The sequence below is a fragment of the Protopterus annectens genome, chromosome 11.part0, assembly GCF_019279795.1.
Source record: "Protopterus annectens isolate FY-2018-M chromosome 11.part0, PAN1.0, whole genome shotgun sequence".
In the NCBI taxonomy this organism is placed as follows: Eukaryota; Metazoa; Chordata; order Ceratodontiformes; family Protopteridae; genus Protopterus; species Protopterus annectens.
The window spans coordinates 639389348-639408157 of NC_056745.1; the positions used below are offsets into that span (position 1 = coordinate 639389348).

At 43.0% G+C, this 18810-nt stretch overlaps 1 protein-coding gene across 1 annotated transcript in view; it reads left to right on the forward strand.

Moving 5' to 3' along the window:
- RIBC2 (RIB43A domain with coiled-coils 2) overlaps positions 1 to 18810 on the forward strand; it is a 353500-nt gene that overhangs the window by 75337 nt on the left and 259353 nt on the right. The window contains exon 2 of the mRNA XM_044087234.1: positions 8854 to 8935. Coding sequence (XP_043943169.1) covers positions 8854 to 8935 — 82 coding nt within the window. The remainder of the gene's footprint in view (positions 1 to 8853; positions 8936 to 18810) is intronic.

An 18810-nucleotide genomic window follows, 5' to 3' on the forward strand; every position in this document is an offset into this window, starting at 1 on the left:
TCTCTTCCTTTTTCTCTCCCTTATTTTGTTTTTTCTATAGGAGAGCCTTGTTGCCTTACTATGTCAGACAAAGCTAAGTTGGGGTTTAAACAGTGTGACAAGTGTAGGTGTAAGATGCCTAACTTGGATACACATGCTCATTGTGTCTACTGTTTGGGCGTGGATCATATTGAAGCTGACTGTGACATTTGTGCTAGTTTTGGTAATCGTACACTAGCAGAATGTAAAAATAAACTACTCAAGACACCTTTTTCGGAGGATCTGTCTAGGTCGGAGGTCTCACCCCTTTCCAAAGACCAAAAAACATAAGGGAAAAACGGAGTCACTCGGTTCCTGCATCTCTGTCGGGTATGCGACCAAGTTGGCTCCGTGCTTCGCCAGCACCCTCGGTGCAGACCTCTTCAGCACCAGGCTCTGTGTCCTCTCCCTCTGTGCCATCCATGATATTCACCCCTATTTCGGTTCCAACCTCGGCACCACTGACTTCGGAGCCGTCCTTGGATCTGACATTGGCTCCGATAACTGTACCTGCTTCGGCACCATCCATGGCCACAGTGCCAACAGTTTCTTCAGCTCCATCGGCTCCAAAACTCGAATACCTGCCAAGGACAAGATACTCTCCAACTTATGACCCTTTTTTGGGGCAGAGGTTTAGCCCCTTTATAGAAAGACCTGATTCTCCTTCAGCAGCCTCCTTTAGCTCCACTAGGAGGTTTTCTGAATTAGATCTAGTGTGGGTTGTGGGCCAGCTTCTGGCAGCTAGGGGATTGCCCATTTCAGCTAGATCTTCCATCCCTCTTGGCTCGGAATCTTTTACTACATCTTCCCCTGTTTAACCTCCTCTGGCCTCTACCCAGATCCCAGAGATCTCGGTACCAATGTCCACTCCGGTGCATATTGTCTCAGCAGCGACAGCAGTGTTTCCCCTGTCGACACTGACCACCATTGCTGCATTGGCTCCGGTGGAGCTGATGCTCTCTCGGAGTAGTGCTTGGACCATCCGTATCTTGGTACCTAGCCCAGTGCCTATTTTCTCGCTGGTGCTCTCTATGTTCATGGCTTCGACGGCTTCCAGTTCTCTCAGAGCTCCTCACCTGGAGGTGGGCTTCTCAGGGTGGGGTGTGACTCCAGTTGCGAGGGTCCTTCACTCCGTAGGCTCGCAGTCAGCACCAATGACATCAGTATCAGAACCCCCCCTAGCATGCACCTCTCCCAACCCTCTATTTCGGGACCTTGGGCACAGGAGTCGCAAAAATCCCCTTTGAAGGGAACTCTTTCTCCGGAGTCCTCCTCAGAAGATCCCACTGGGGAGCCACCCCAGAAGAAACGGTGCAAGGGGAAGCACCTTGATTCCCCGGAGGAATGTATCACCGAAAACACTGACTGTGATGAGGGAGAAGGGTCTCCATGGTCTCCCCCAGATGACGTCTCATTCGGAGACATTCTCGAAATTCTCAAGCAGCGGGGAGACTGGAAGTCCTCTAACCCTTCTTCTGAGGAATCGGTGTTCTTGCAGGCCTTCCATGCTTGGCCATCTACTTCCTGGGTGACCCCACAAGCAGATGACCTTGTTAATCTCATTGTACAGCATGCCTGGAAGGACCCAGACAATGTAGAACCTGTCCCCCGGAGGCCAGTCAAAATTTTATCTACACCTGATGACCAGCCCCACTGGTCCAAGCAGTTGATAGTTGATTTTGTGGTCGTGGTGGCGGCCACCAAAAGGGAACTGGCAGAAGATAGTTCCACTGTTCATCCTCCAAACAGGGAGTCCTGGACCATGGACAGACCAGGGAAGTAGACCTATGCTTCAGTGACAGTCGCCATTCGGTTGCTGAACTATCTGGCACACTTTATTCGCCTCCAAAGAGACCTAATTTCTGAAATGTCTTCCTCTTTGGTGGGGGTACTGCCTGATGAGGTGCGTGATACTGTCACCTTGCAGCTAGCTACCCTTGAATCCATCTCAAACTCTTCGATGCGTTTGATATCTCACACCACCGAGGGGCAGCTGTATCAGGCATTGTCATGAGACGTAAAGCTTGGATGCAGTTGTGTGACTTCGCAGACCTCTTTAAATCTTCCTTAGTCGATGCACCTGTCGACGAATCTGCACTTTTTGGACTCAAATTGCGAGACACACTTTCACATAGTGAGAAAGACAGAAAGACCTTGTCTGCTGCGGGCATACGCTTTTCCAACCCCCAGAGATCCTATTCCAGGAACCAGAAGAAGGAAAATGTGGTTCAAGAAATCCCAAGGATCTTTTCGTGACACTCATGGGGAACAGTCCCCCTGGGGTAGAGGGGGCAACACATAAGGAACATGCCCCTTTTGGGGTAGAGGGGGTCCGCGTAACCAGGGCACTAGAGATTCTTTCTTCGGCAGACCCTACCAGCGCTCCTGAGCAGAGGCCTGATTGCTTTCCTCTGGAAGCAGTTGGGGGTCGTTTTTCTCTGCATCTACCAGCCTGGCATCTTATTACTACCACCGATGTTTGGGTGCAGAGAATAATATCCAGGGGCTACCAAATACCATTCTATTTAACTCCCAGAACCGTCAAACTAATCCCTGATGTCCCACCCAATCAGAGGGAATTAGCAGCCTTAGAAATAGAAAAGCTGCTAAGAAAAATAGTACTCCAAGCAGTCCCACCAGACCAGGCAGGATCTGGGTTTTACTCAAGGTTCTTTTTTGTGCCAAAAAAGACAGGGGACTGGAGACCAGTCCTGGATCTCAGCCTATTGAACAAATTTAACAAATCTCAAAAATTCTGGATGGTCACGGTACAGTCCATTCTTCCCTTCCTAGGGAGGGACAACTGGATGTGGTCTATAGACCGTCAGGATGCGTACTACCACAAAGATGGATCACTGCTGCTGGAGGTTTCTCCGCTTCCGCTGGGAGCCAATCACTACCAGTTCAGGGTACTGCCATTCGGTCTCTAGACAGTCGCCCAAGTGTTCAGCAAATGTATGGCAGTTGTGGTAGCTCATCTTTGACTACAAGGATTCCAGGTGTTTCCCCATCTAGACGATTGACTCCTTACCGTTCCGACCATGAATCTCCTAGTCCACAGCCTCTCTTACACTCAAGGTCTCACTCTCCACTTGGGGATTACAATCAGCAAAGACAAATCTCAAATGCCCCCAATGAAGAAACTGGAATTTATTGGAGTGGTCTTCAACACAACATCCTGTCAAGCTTCTCTCCCCCCTCACAGGCTTTCAAAAATAAGACACCAAATCCAAGACCTTCTTCCTCAGACCTATGTACCAGCACGTCTTGTACTGCAACTCTTAGGCTCCATGGTGGCTGCCATTACATTAGCACCACTGGCAAGACTGCACATGAGAATCCTGCAGTGGCTCCTTTCCGCACAATGGTCACTGCTAACTCACCCACTCAACCATATGATACGTCTTACAAACCATTGCAAGGAAGAAATGCTATGGTGGATGAAGCCACAAACGAACCTTTGGTGTCAACCATTCTGTCTTCCCCAGCCCAGGGCCACGGTGACCATGGATGCTTCCCTGTTAGGGTGAGGGGGCATTTCCAGGGAAAGACTGTCCAAGGCACCTGGTCCCCCATGGAGGCCGATTTGCACATAAATGTCCTGAAACTGAGGGCAGTTCTCTTAGTGTTGCAAGCGTTCCATGCATCCCTACCCTCTGGGACCATTGCAATTCAGTCAGACAACATGTCCGTCGTCTGGTATATCAACAAGCAAGGTGGAACCAGGTCTTACCCCCTGTGTTGGGAAGCCATGAGGATTTGGCACTGGGCGATAGCTTCCAACTGCTTTTTTATAGCAACGTACATTCCCAGGAGTTCCAACCGTATTGCGGACAATCTGAGCAGGAACATCCTGATGCACCAGTGGTCCCTCAACCCTGTAACAGCAGATCGGATCTTCCAACACTGGGGCAAGCCTTGCTGTGATCTGTTTGCTTCCCCCCTAAACTACAAATGCAGAAGCTATTTTGCCTTGATCCCCCCTCAGGGGGAACCACCGAGGGATGTTCTAATGCACAATTGGCCCTCGGGTCTCCTGTACGCCTTTCCCCCGTTTCCCCTCATTCCAAATTTCTCCAGAAAGCTCAGAGGTTGAGAAGCAAAGTGATCCTCATTGCCCCCTACTGGCCCCGTCAAGTCTGGTTCCCATTTCTATGGCCTCATCTGATTCACAGCCTGTGATTCCTGGATCATTCCCAAGACTTGTTATCTCATCCTCAAGGACTGATTCATCAGAACCTGCACAGTTTCAAGCTCACAGCTTAGTTCCTCCACTTCCAATGATTGCCAGGCTGCCTGACATCCCATCTCCTGTTCATGAAATTCTCCTGGCTTCACACAAACCTTCCAACAGGAAAGTTTATTCTAGTAAATAAACTGGGTTCTCTATTTGGGCCAAAGATCAGAACTTAGACCCTTTTTATGTGCGTATTCAAAAGATCCTACAATACCTGACTACTCTTTTACATGCAGGAGCCTCAGCATCGATGATCACTGTACATTTAGCAGCTATCGCCAATTTTCATAATGTACTTGATAATTCTTCAATTATGTCCCACCGCCTATGCAAGACCTTTTTGAAAGGAGTATTACATGTTAAACCTCTGGTCAAGCCTTCCTTAGAACCCTGGGACTTGACTTTGGTACTTCAGTCTCTCACAGGTCCTCCTTTCGAGCCCTTTGAGTCATGTGATTTAAAAATTTTGTCATGGAAAACCTTACTTCTAGTAGCACTTACCTCAGCGAGAAGAGTATCTGAGCTGCAAGTCTCGAGTGTCAAGAGACCTTACTAGATCTTTCACATGGCTAGGGTGTCCCTTCGTACTGACCCTTTTTTCTTGCCCAAGGTAATTTCTGTTTTTTCCATTAACCAATCTATTGACCTGCCGGTTTTCTTTCCTCAGCATTCTAATAGAGGGGAGTACTTTTTGCACACCCTTGATGCGCATCTGCAGCTTCATTGTTATTTGGACAGGACTAAATCTTTCATGAAAACAGATCAATTGTTTGTGGCCTTTGCAGGACCCAGAGAGGGTAAACCTGTTTCCAAAGTGACTTTAAACTCCTGGCTTAGAAACGTCATTACCTTCATCTACCAACAGAATTAGCTATCCTTACCTTCCAGAATAAAGGCTCATTCTACCAGATCTATGGCTACTTCTGTAGCATTTCATTCCAGAGCCTCTATGGATGATATCTGCACAGCAGCCACTTGGGCAAGACCTCATACCTTTATCTCTCATTACAAATTGGATTTGGCCTCCAGGGGATGAGCATCTTTTGGTTCTATGGTGCTCAGGAATATCCTTCCTTAGGGCCACCCAAGATTCAAGAAGCTGGGGACTCGGTCCTATTAGTAATTAATGAACAAAGATTTACAACATCAGATAAAGAAGTTATGTCTTACCATAACGTTCCATCTGTGTTGTAGATCTCTGTTCATTTATTACTTCCCGCCCTGCTTCCCCCTGCCTGGACTCCTGGTGGACCTTAGGAACTCCTGGCTAGGGTATTTGCTCAGACAGAGCCTTCTACTATTTTTTCTATTACTACGTCTATTATCTAGGGGTGGGCAAACTCGATCTGGAGTAACTAGGAGAGGGGCATTATGGGTAGGTCTTAGCTGAGAGTTTTTGGCTGGCGTGAGCTTGGAAATGGCCGTATCAGTTCCGAGGACAGAACCGAGGTCCTATTAGTAATGAATAAACAAAGTTCTACAACACAGATGGAACGTTATGGTAAGTCATAACTTCTTTTTCTAAATATAGCAAAACAGAAGTCTGTCTCAGTGTTATGGTCCGTTGTCTAGGTTCTGAGGGTAATACTGTTGAGAAGAAGTGACACGAGACACCAAGGTACAAGCTTAAACAGTTTATTATCAAATAATAATAATCAGCAAATCAAATCAAACGAATGATCTTGTACTTACAAGCATCAAAAGAATGATCTTTGCTCACTGATGAGGGACTCTAAATTTTATCAGTGCAGCTATCCATTCAGTCAATACAGTGCCGACTCTGGCAAAAGTGTATGCTCAGTCCAAGCTAAGAGTTTCTTCTTCTTCTCCTTTCGGCTTTTCCTGGTTAGGGGTCGCCACAGCGGATCACCTGTCCACTCATGACTGGCAATATAGTTTTATGGTGTCGAGTTGCCAGCCCGGCGCCCAACCTTCCACAGAAGGCACACACACACACACACACACACACACACACACACACACACACACACACACACACACACACACACACACACACACACACACACTCATGCCTAGGGCCAATTTAGAGTGTCCAGTCCACCTACAGCATGTCTTTGGGATGTGGGAGGAAACCGGAGCACCCGAAGGAAACCCATGCGACCACAGGGAGGACATGCAGACTCTGCACAGAAGGCACCCCAGCTGAGGATTGAACTGGAGAGCCTCTTGCTGTGAGGCAGCAATGATAACTGCTGCACCACCGCGGCCTCCCAAGCTAAGAGTTTGTGTTGATCAAATCAAGATGATGAGTTCCAGTCTGTTGCTGGCTGCTGAGGATTTTATAGTCTTGTATAAACAATGAGTTCAAGAAGGTCATGACAGTTTTGAACTGATGGAATATTTTAGAAAATTACAAATCATTTCCTATGTTGTAAACAAGAATTATATCATGTCTTCAGTACCTTTGCATACTTCTTTTTCTTAATAGAATAGTTAGCCCTTAGCTGACTATAGACTTATGATAGTTCCTCTTATTTGACTCTGCGAGTTGGTAAACATTTTATCAGATTCAACAAAGTTCAAGGCACTAAAGGTCAGTAAGCAAGGTTTACCTTAAAACATGTTTATAGCATAGATTACCAATATTTCAAAAGCTATTTGCAAGATGCAGTCCCTTAATATAGCTGCTATTTCATTGTATGCAGGAGTGAGGTGGTTGAGGCATCTAAAAATTTGGGCAAGCTGTGTGGGCCCTTCACACTCAGCAAGAGAATTTCTAAAAGCCCACGGTTTCATGACTTTAAACCTGGTCAAGATTCTTTATGCCAAGCTTCATATTAGGAAATTTCAGTGGTCTCAAGTTAGTCTGGACCTGACATCAGAATCCTCTTAATGAACAAGTTCCAGTCATTCCTTGTCTAATTCAGGACTTTGGTAGGCTAAACAGGTAGACTCAAGTCCTTATTTCTGACTTTACCAACTACATGAACTTCTCCAGCTAGTGTGTTCTCTTGAATAGTAAAGCAATCTTTCCTAAACTTTTTTACCTTAAATGTTTATAACACCATAGCTGAGATGTACTGCATAAAGTTCTAAACTGGAGAGTGTCTGCTCTTAAACAGCAGAATGAGCTTTCCTAAACTGCCTTTGTCTCTGAACATTCGTGGTCCCATGGCTGGACTCTAGTGCATGAAGTTCTATATAAGAAGACACATAATATATGTATATGATAACAAAGTTTTTTGAATATTTGCTGTAGCTCTAAATAGCAGAGTAAAATGTGATACCTGTTTAAAAAATAAAATTGCTTCCTAAACCAAAGTTCTTTCTAAACAGGTAACAAAAGAAAACATGTAATTGCAAAGCTTAATTCAAGATTTCATTATCTAAACCTCTCTATAACCCTGTTCCCCTAACTTGCAGCATAGTTTACATTTCCTAGTCAGCATAAACATAATCTTCTTGCTAAATCTCCTACAAATTTTCATTGCTGACTTTAACAATTAACTAATCTGTTTTGCTTGATTTAATTTCCTGTTTTTTCCTGTAATACTGTGTTCCTCCATATGACACACACTGAGTTTGTCTCTGCATATGCACAAAGAGATAGTTTTCCTCCATGTTTTACTTCTGTAATCCTAAGTAAACCCTTCTGTTTACACATATTCCCCTTACCCACTTTTGCACCTGTGTTCACTCCCCTCCCATCACCAGTTATCCAGACATCCCCAGTATTCTTTGTTTTAAACCTTCTTTCTTCTCCCCTATTTCCCTGTCAAACTCCACCTGTTAAAGCAACAACTTCAGTTGCCAGAGTAAATGAGATAACTACCGTAAATAAATGAGATAACTGCTGCATTGTCTCAAGTTTCCTATGTCTACTAATGTGGCCACAGGAACATTAGGAAATTGCAAATCCATTTTGTCAGGACCTATATTAGGATTAGGCTATTATGGTTTAGGGACTTGGTTTTACAAGGGTCACCTCAGTGGTGTCTAGCGTTCAGGCTAGGTGATAGTGCTATGATGTGATATTAGTGGTATTTGACACGCTAACTAGCTGCCCTAAGTCTAGTTCCAAGCAGAAATGTTTTGTGTTACAGGTTGGAAGTCCTAAGTACTAGCTTTATATGTTTGCTATTATACACGGTACTGCTAGCCACCACTGCACAATGAACAGCTCTTCACAAATGCGCCTAATTTATAACAGACAGAAGAAAACTGAAAGCTAACTCACCTGCCTTCTAGCCAACAAAAAACTACACTTTCAGCTCCCTGGAGTGCTTCACAACTTGAAGGGGGGGGGGGGGGCAGGTAAACACCTTCTACCGCAAGACTGATGATCCTGGAACTTCTTAACGTTAAAAGACAGGAAAAGTATCTCTCAAGTACAGGTTACCACCAAACAACTAAGTCCCTAAAGAGCTCTCTGGCTGATGAAACAATCTCACTTTAATTAAACATTCAGAACATTTGGTAAATAAAAGGAAGTATAAGCAGTCATGTTGAGTAGGTTGATTCTTTGAACTATATTTAAAATAATAATGTCGTCTTATTTTGTTACTTTTGCCACTCTGCTAAATGTCAAAAATCACTATGCAATAATGGTATAACATTGTATACATTTAATTTTGCAGATTGACAAGAAAGCTTTAGATGCCCAAATAAGAGAGAAAAAGATCAAAGATGAGATTGACAAAAAAATACACGCGGCATATGGTAAGGTTAAGCTTGTATTCTGTTTTTATTATTAGAAGAAACTGTAAAGCAATAAATTGAACAAATTTAGCTCCCTATCATGAGTGCAAAACCTATAATTTGAGTTCTGAACCAATGACTAAAAACTCTGAATGGCTAAATAAAATACTGCATTTTGTAGCTTGCTGTAAATCATTCACAGACATTAGGTAGGTGATCTCAATGTTGGTGAAGGCACAAGATGGAAGATTAGTAAGGTTGACCAGCAAGAATTATTGGAGGGAGTTGCAGGAGCACATGTAGTTATAAATGAAAAATATGGGAGTGAGTGTGTGCATGTACTATGTATATATATATATATATATATATATATATATATATATATATATATATATATAAAATTTGGTGCGTCTATATAAATATATATATGTGTGTGTGTGTGTGTGTGTGTGTGTGTGTGTGCGTGTATATATGTGTGTATATATATATATAGATTAGAAAAAAATATATATATAATATACATATTTATGTGTGTGTGTATATATATATCTTTATATATTTATATAAATAAATAGTTTTTAAAGCTGTTTTAATTGTATTTTTTACTATTTTTGCCTTATCTTTTCAAACAAAAAAACAAAAAACAAAAGCATTCCTTGTTTTTCACCTTTCTAAGCTAGTATAGTCCATTTTTTAGGCTAGTGCTGAATTCAGGGCTGTGTTACAAGTTTCTGAGTTGCCCATACCTTACTTGGATAGAAGGAAGTTTCTCTGTTCACCTGTGAGAGAGGGGAGCTTTGAGCAGCCTATCTGTCCCTGGAGTTGTTCCAGCCCAGAAGTTAGTAGTTTATTGGCCATTTTGGGCTAATTTCTATCTCTTTCATTTTCCAAGTATAAAAACCACATTTGTGCGCCGGGCAGTGCCAGTTAGCTATGGTTAAATTATTCCCAGCTCCACTAAGTCTCCTCTTCAGTTTTCCCTTGAAACTAGTCTAACTCTCAACCTAAGCACTCAAAAAGCATCCTACAGTCCAACACTTGCTCAGACCTAATAGCAAGCGCTAATATACCCTGACACTTGATTGCCCAGCAGGACAAGGCTCTTTATTCACCCATCACCAACCAAGCGACTAAGCAGCTCAAACTACTATTCAGGCATGACCAAAGGGCAATTTCAGGTGTACTCTCCAGTCCAGCTGGTGAATCTGGGTATCCTGAGGCAATGTTACAACTGCCTCATGTACACAGATAACCCTCTCCTCCTACCACAAAACACAAACATATGCGAGAGATGCCATTATACAGCCAAAGTGGAGGCTAAGCTCTCTCCACCCAAGACTGGAACAGACAGTCAAAAGGAGAAGGTTAACACTTGCACCACACCTCCAGCCACACATAGACCTACTAAACCAGCACTGGCAAAAGACACACATAAATGCACAAAATCATACTCGGAGGCTCTAAATAAATACCTGCAAAAGCATCAGAGACCTCCAAAATAGACACCCAAACAACCTGCATCTCCTGTCATAAACCAGACAACACATAAAACACAAAATCAGTGTGCCACACAATCACAGCCCTTAAGGTGAAATAACATACCTAACACATTAGTAATAGGTGACTCTATAGTCAGGCACACTGACGTCCCACTCACTAGGCTGGACAAGGACATGGTTACTGTTAGCTGCCTGTCAGGAGCCAGAATCTGCCAAATAACACAAGCACTCAGGTCACTCCAGAACAAGTACAAATATGACTCTGTCATTGTTCATGTTGGTGTGAATGACCTGAGACGTACCTCATTGGACTACATGAAAAGAGACATGGAAGAGCTCTCTGATCATGTAGCCCAGGCGGGTATGACCCTGACCCTGATTAGCATCCTGCCCTCACCAAGTATGATACCTCAGTATAAAGAAAAAATTATTAGTTTCAACAATTGGCTAAGCTTCTGATGTCATTCAAAGGGGATCCAGTGTCTGTCGGCCTAGGACGACATACTCGACAAGCTGCATTGCTTCGCAAGAGACGGCTTGCACCTGTCACCCATAGGCTTTCAAATACTGGCCAAGGCTCTTGCTGCCCCCATAGTGCCTTTTTTAGGCAAGGCTCAAAAGTCAAACCCATCTCCGTACACAGCACAATTAACAAAAAACTGAGGGTTATGCTACTCAATGCCAGGAGTTTAAATCTCAAAATGCACGCGCTCAAAGCACTCTTCAGTATGGAGAACGTCGGCATCTGTGCAGTAACTGAAACCTGGTTCAAGGCTCCAGAGAGCACCCCAGCACTACTGGGCTACAACTCATACCACACGTTTTGGCCACAGAACACGGACCGAAACACAAAAGGAGGGGGTGTATCCATATTTATCAAGGATTCCTATACCTCCAGGTTAGTGGCGCAGCATGATACCTCTGATCATCCATGTGCAACTAACATCGGGCAAATCTGCAATGCAAATTTTGGCCTGCTACAGAGCCCTCCATGACCCAGAACCACCTTTCTGCCTTTCTGGAGACACTGGAAAACATGAAGGTCCTACTGAACGCCCTGATATTGGGCGATTTCAATTACCCTACCATTAACTGGGAAAACTACTCAAGTACAAACTCGCAGGCCCAGTGCTTCCTGGAATTCATCAACTCAAATGCCCTGGATCAGCTGGTAAACTCCCCTACCAGAGGTGAAAACATAGTGGACTTGGTCATCACCAACATGGGCGACAGATGCTCCACACCAGAGGTCAACCCGTCACTGGTTAGATCAGACCATAAACTGATCACTCTGGATGTCCACACCCCACCACCACCCCCAACTAAGGAAACCACAGTAAAAAACTTGTCTAAAGGAAACTTCACCTTACTTAAGACAGAGGCGGTAAATTTCACAGCTCCCACACTAAGGGATAACGCTGCCCAAGATGCAGAAACCTTTACAAATGCACTCTGAGCACCTACAAGGATGCATGGATCGTGCCATCCCTAGCAAAATGAAGACTCACTCCTGTAAGAGAAGGATACCAGTCTGGTGGACCCCTGGCATAAATAGGCTATACAAAAGAAGGAGGAAACTAGTTCAGAAAAAATGCAAATCCCAAGAAGGAAAGACATCCATGATCAGTATCAGTAAGAAACTAAGATCCCTCATAAAATCATCCAAGGCTAACTTCGAAAAAAAAATAGCCAAGAATTCAAAAGATAACCATAAAGCTTTCTTTAGCTATGTTAAGAATCTAAGTGGCAACTCACAGATATGCACTGAGCTAGTGCAAAATAGCACAAAATATACTGAACCTACTGATATTGCCATCATCCTGGGAGATAGATTCAGTGCAAACTTCATCCCATCTCACCCACAAAAGGGCCCACAATACCAGAAAAATGTAGTGCCCGGAAACCACAGACACACAGGTGAAAACAGCCCTTTCAAAAGCCAAAAACACAGTGTCAATGGGGCCAGATGTTGTCTCAGGCTGCGTCTTGCACGAACTACAGAATGAACTAACCCCCCACCTAAACACACTGTTCAACCTCAGCCTCTCCACAGGCTACGTGCTCATAGAATGGTGCACAGCAATGGTTATTCCACTCCACAAAGGAGAGGCCAGAACTGACCCTGGTAACTATCGCCCCATAAGCCTGACTAGCCTGGTCTGCAAGGCTATGGAGCACATCATCATGGAACTCATTAACAAAGACATTGGGAACCTCCAAACACTTGACCCGACCCAGTTCGGCTTTGTTAAAGACAGATCATGCCTACTAAACCTGGTTGACTTCTTCAAGACAGTCACCAAGGCCATAGATGAGGGAAAGGTGGTTCACACAGCCTTCCTTGACCTTGCCAAGGCTTTCAACACCATTCCCCACTCGGGTATTACAGAAAAACTCACCAGCCTGAACATAAACCCCTACGTCACAAGATGGGTTGCCAACTGGCTTACAGACAGAACTCATATGGTAAGAATAGCGGGCTCCAGGTCCGACTCTAAACCAGTCACAAGTGGTGTCCCACAAGGCTCAGTCCTGGGACCCCTACTGTTCGGCATATACTTCTCAGAAGTACAAGGAAACACAGGAGGACTATGGCTAACCAAGTTCACCGATGACTGCAAACTGGGAGCCATAATTGCCTCTCCGGCTGACACGGACATCCTCCAAAAGGGCCTTACTGAGACGGACACCTGGTGTCAAAGTCATGGCCTCAAGCTAAATGCCAAAAAATGCATAAGCATCCCATTTGGGAAAAACAAAACACCCATGAATTACCACATAGGTGGCAGCCCCGTTAATACAGAAGAGGTAATAAGAGATCTGGGGACCAAGGTAGATAGTAATCTCTCTTTTGACAATCATATTGCCAAAGTAGTTAGGAAATCCTTCTATGTGGCCCATCTAATTGCTAAAGGGTTCACATCTAGAAATAAAGAGGTTATAGTGCCCCTCTACTCGTCACTCATCAGACCCATCATAGAGTACAATGCCCCATTTGGGATGTACCTGTCAAGACACTTCCAACAGCTGGAAAGACCACAAAAGTACCTCACCAAGAGGATTACTGGCCTAAAACATAATCCTATGCAGCCCAACTGAAAAAAACTCAGGCATATCGCTTACTCAGAGGTGATCTCTGCCTGACTTACAAAGCCATGTCCAACTCAGAATTGATGGACATGCTCCACCTAAAGAAATCCAAGTCACTGCAAGCCACGTGCTCTAGTGAGCTAATCTTCGCCACAACAATAAATAGAAAATACTGGAGGGATAGATTCCTGTCACAGAGACTCCCAATGCTTTGGAACAAAATTCCTAACTACATTAGGCAGAGCCCCTCACTAACACTCTTCAAGAGAAACCTTGATGAGTGGATGGGTAACAGAAAATACACCCCTGGGATCACTTCATTGGCGCTGCTTGACAGAGGCTCAGTTAATTAATCAATGGGGTGGCGAAAGCCAACACACTCTGGCTAGGCTTATAAATGCCCTTGGCCAGCCTAGTACATACCTATGAACCTATGAAAGGGACAAAGTTCACCATGGTGGTCAAAAAAAATGGTGGCACCCTGTGTGGCAGCTGCTGCTTCAGATCCCTATAGAAGCCTGCACTATTTGTCTTGTTTTTCATCAGAAACAACAGAAAAAAAAACAGATTCAAGGGCAAGAAATGAAGGTATGATTAACTACAATTCTGAAAATCTTTTGGAAATCCAATCTCAAATCTCACTGTGATGCATGCTTGATGAACTGCTAGCAGAGAGGCCTGTAAACTCAAACACACTTCAGGAACTCCTGCAGCTTGGAATCTTACTGAACATGTTAAAAACTGCAGAAACCTGTCAAACCTGTCTAATCAGTTGATAATCAGACATGGGAAGTATATTAAAAGGGAAAGATGTGAAAAATCAAGAAAGAGAGGCTCTAGAACAGGAATTAACGCCAGACTGAAAAGAAATCCATACAGGCCTGCACTTCTTTCCATGCTGCTGGCAAATGTATGTTCACTGGAGAGCAAGCTGGACTACTTAAGATGGATCTTTCCACACAATCTAAGATGAGAAATAGTTATTTACTTGTGTTCACAGAAACTTGGCTGAACTCCAATAAAAACGATAGTACAATATATGTAGAGGGGAAGTCATTATTTTGTATTGACAGAAATCAGTCTCTGTGGTAAATCTCCTGGAGGGGGTGTTTGTGTGTATATCAACAACAGCCAGTGTACAAACTGAAATAATCATCTCTCACTGCTCAGAGAACATTGAGCTCATGCTACTAAAATGCAGGCCCCTCTACTTGCCTAGGGAATTCAATGGGGCAAGCATAACAGTTGCTTATATCACCCTGGTGCTAATACCAGTGTAGCATTGAACATTCTGTATCTGTCATTAAATAACCTCCGGAATAAGAACCCTGAGTTGCCCATATAATTGCAAGTGATTTCAGTCAAGCTGACTTGAAATCTGTATTACCCCATTACCATCAACATGTGAACTTTGCAACAAGATGGGAGAACACTCTGTATAAGGTGTACACAAACGTAAAACTGGCCTACAAAGCAGTACGTTATCCACATCTGGGCAACTCAGACCATCTGGCCATCATGCTGCTTCCTGCATACACACCACTGTTGAAAACAGGCAAACCTACAACCAAACAAGTAAGGATATGGCCTGAGGGAGCAGTCTTGACACTACAGGACTACTTTGAATGTATGAACTGGCCAGTGTTTAGAGAGGCAGCTGTAAGGAACTACCATATTTACCTGGAGGAGTATATGGAATCTGTAATGACCTATATTTCAAAATGTGTTGACATAACAGCCATCAAATATTTCACCATGCTTGCTAATCAGAAACCCTGGCTATCTGATGAAGTACATGAACTCCTAAAGGCATGAAATACTGCATTTAAAACTAAAGATAATGATGCCTTAAGAGAGGCCAGAGCAAATCTAAGTAGAGGTATATAGGAGGCTAAGAGGACCTATGGACGTAAAATTCAAGGATACTTCTCAGACCAAAGGGACTACAGAAGTCCCTGGCAAGGCATGCAATCCATAACTGACTACAGACCTGCATCCTCCCCATGTGATAACACAGAATTTCTGAGCAAACTAAATACTTACTTCAGCAGATTTGATATGGACAACAACACTGTGCCAAATAAGCTCACTGTCAAACAGGGTGAGGAGATGCTATGTCTAAGAACATATAATGTTCTGAAGACCCTGAGACGAGTAAACCCAAGAAAAGCAGCTGGTCCTGATAATATTATGGGAAGAGTTTTAAGAGACTGTGCTTCCCAATTGTCCTCTGTACTAACAGATATATTCAATACATCCCTGAAACTAGCCATTGTACCCATTTGCGTCAAAAATACAACAATCATTCCCTTATCCAGGAAATCCCAACCGACAAGCCTAAATGATTATTGGCCAGTTGCACTTACATCAACTGTAATGAAGTGTTTTGAGTGGTTGATCAAGAACCATATCTCTTCAAGCCTACCTGCAATACTGGATACATTACAGTTTGCTTACAGATCTAACCTCTGCATGGCTGATGCAATAGCTATAGCACTTCATGAATCCTTGGCACATCTAGAAAACAAGAATTGCCATGTTAGAATGCTGTTCATCAATTTTTGTTCTGCCTTTAACACTGTCATGCTCCAGAATCTGATATCAAAGCTGATCCAGCTGGGCATCAACACCCCTCTGTGTAACTAGATAATGGACTTTTTCATCAACAAACCCCAAAAAGTATGTGTGAGAAATAACAGTTCAATCAGTATTACATTGTGCATGGGTGTCCCTCAGGGCTACGTCCAGAGTCCTCTGCTGTACACCTTGTTAACACACAGCTGCATGGCCAAGCATGAATCCAACCAAATCATCAAGTTTGTGGATGATACCACTGTTGTAGGTCTTGTCAGAAATGGTAAGGAAACAGCCTACAGGGATGAAGTGGAGCATCTGATAGGCTGGTGTGACAGCAACAATCTGGCCTTAAATGTAAGCAAGGCCAAATAATTAATAGTGGATTTCAGGAGGACACAGGAGATGCGTCAACCTCTGGAAATTAAGGGGGTGGCAGTGGAAAGGGTCAAAAACACCAAGTTCCTGGAGGTGCAAATCTCAGATGACCTATCCTAGTCAACTCAAATTAGCCACACAGTGAAGAAGGCACAACAGTGTCTGCGCTTCCTATGGAAACTGAGGAAGGCAAACCTGTCTCAGTCCATCCTCATAGCTTTCTACAGGAGGACCTTCGAGAGCATCCTCTCAGATAACATCACAGTTTGGTATGGTAACTGCAAAGCATCTGTCTGCAAGGCTGTCCTGAGGTTAGTGAGGACAGTGGAAAAAGTCAGTTTCCTTGCTCCCATCCATGGACGATCTGCACAAGACTCGGTGTGTGGGAAGGGCTAGGAAGATAATCGATAATCCCTCTCACCCTGCCCATGGCATGTACTTCCACCTTTCCTCGGGCAGGCGGTATTGCAGCTTACACTGTAAAATATCTAGACTGAAAGGAGCTTCTTCCCTCTATCCATAAGGCTTCTGAACTTGAATGACAGGCATGACAGTGAATAATCAGATCAATATGCCACTTGCTGTAAAGTATCACTTAGAGTAATTACTCTGGCAAATTGCTTCAGTAACTGAAATAGATAGCCTGATTTCTTATTATTACTTCTTGAATATGCAATAGTCAGGAGTGAGTCACCACTCCATACATGTGCAATATGAACATCAGAATATAACCTAGTACAACTGATGAAGTGCAATATTCTAAGCAATCACAATGTGAAGTCATAGTCTTTGCAATACTTACTAGTATAATATAGTCTGTCTTCCTGCCCAATTGTGGTAATTTATTGTGTTAATATTTTAATTATTATTGTATGTGCACAGTCTTACTGTCTCGCAAACTGTGTCTTCATTGTTATGTCTTGCACTGGGACCAAAGCAATGTAATTTCATTCAGCTTACACTGCTGTGTATATCTGATCAACAATAGAGCTTACTTTGACTTTGAAGTGGTTCCTTTCCCACAGTAACTTTCTGGTCATCCCAGTTTTCATTCATTTGTGGTTTCAGTGAAGTTGTCTCAACATTTAGTGACTTGGGTAAGTGGGTTTTCATTTTTTTTCAAGTAGACCCACATATATTATATATGTATGTGTGTGTGTATTAGTATATAGTGCAGGTTGTAGTTAAAGGGAGAAGTGTTCCTTTAAGTGAAGACTGAACTTCTGGTAAGGTTTATCTTTTGATGTTCCGGGATTTATTATTCTGTTATGGTCCCGATGTTTTGTGATTCGAGTATCTGGGTTTTCGAACTTTTGAAGTAGACATATATATATATAGATATATAGATATATATATATATATATAGATATATATATATGTGTGTGTGTGTGTGTGTGTGTGTATATATATTATACACACATTATATATATAAAAAATGTATGTATGTATAATGTATATGTATATATAGATGTGTGTGTGTGTGTGTGTGTCTGTCTCTCTCTTTATATATATATATATATATATATATATATATATATATATATATACACTTCACATGACTGAAAACTCAAAATACTAAATTTCATTTGACTGACACCACAATACCTAATTTTCAGATACTGAAAACTCATTTGAGTGAGTCTCATTATACTGAAAGTTTACAACTTGGTCTCAGTCAAATGAAATTCAGTATTTTGAGTTTTAAGTCGTGAAGTAGACACATATATATATATATATATATATATATATATATAGATATATTTTATATATATATATATATATATATATATATATATGTGCACTTTTTCTTTCAATATATATACACTTTTTCTTTCAGCTGCTCCCATTAGGGGTCGCCACAGTGGATCATCTGTTTCCATTTCTTCCTGTCCTCTGCATCTTGCTCTGTCACACCAACCACCTGCATGGCCTCTCTCACCACATCCATAAACCTTATCTTAGGCCTTCCTCTTTTCCTGTTATCTAGCAGTTCCATCCTTAGCATTTTTCTCCCAATATACCCAGCATCCCTCCTCAGCGCATGTCCAAACTAACACAATCTCGCCTGTCTGGCTTTGTCTCCAAACTGTCCAACTTGAGCTGACCTCCTAATATACTCATTTCTAATCCTGTCCATCCTTTCACACCAAGTGCAAATCTTAGCATCTTTAACTCTGCCACCTCCTTCTCTGACTCCTGTCTTTTCATCAGTGCAGCAGTCTCCAACCCATATAACATAGCTAGTCTCACTACCATCTTGTAGACCCTTCCCTTTCACGCTTACTGGTACCAGTCTGTCACAAATCACTCCTGACTCTCTTCACCACCCACTCCACCCTGCCTGCACTCTCTTTT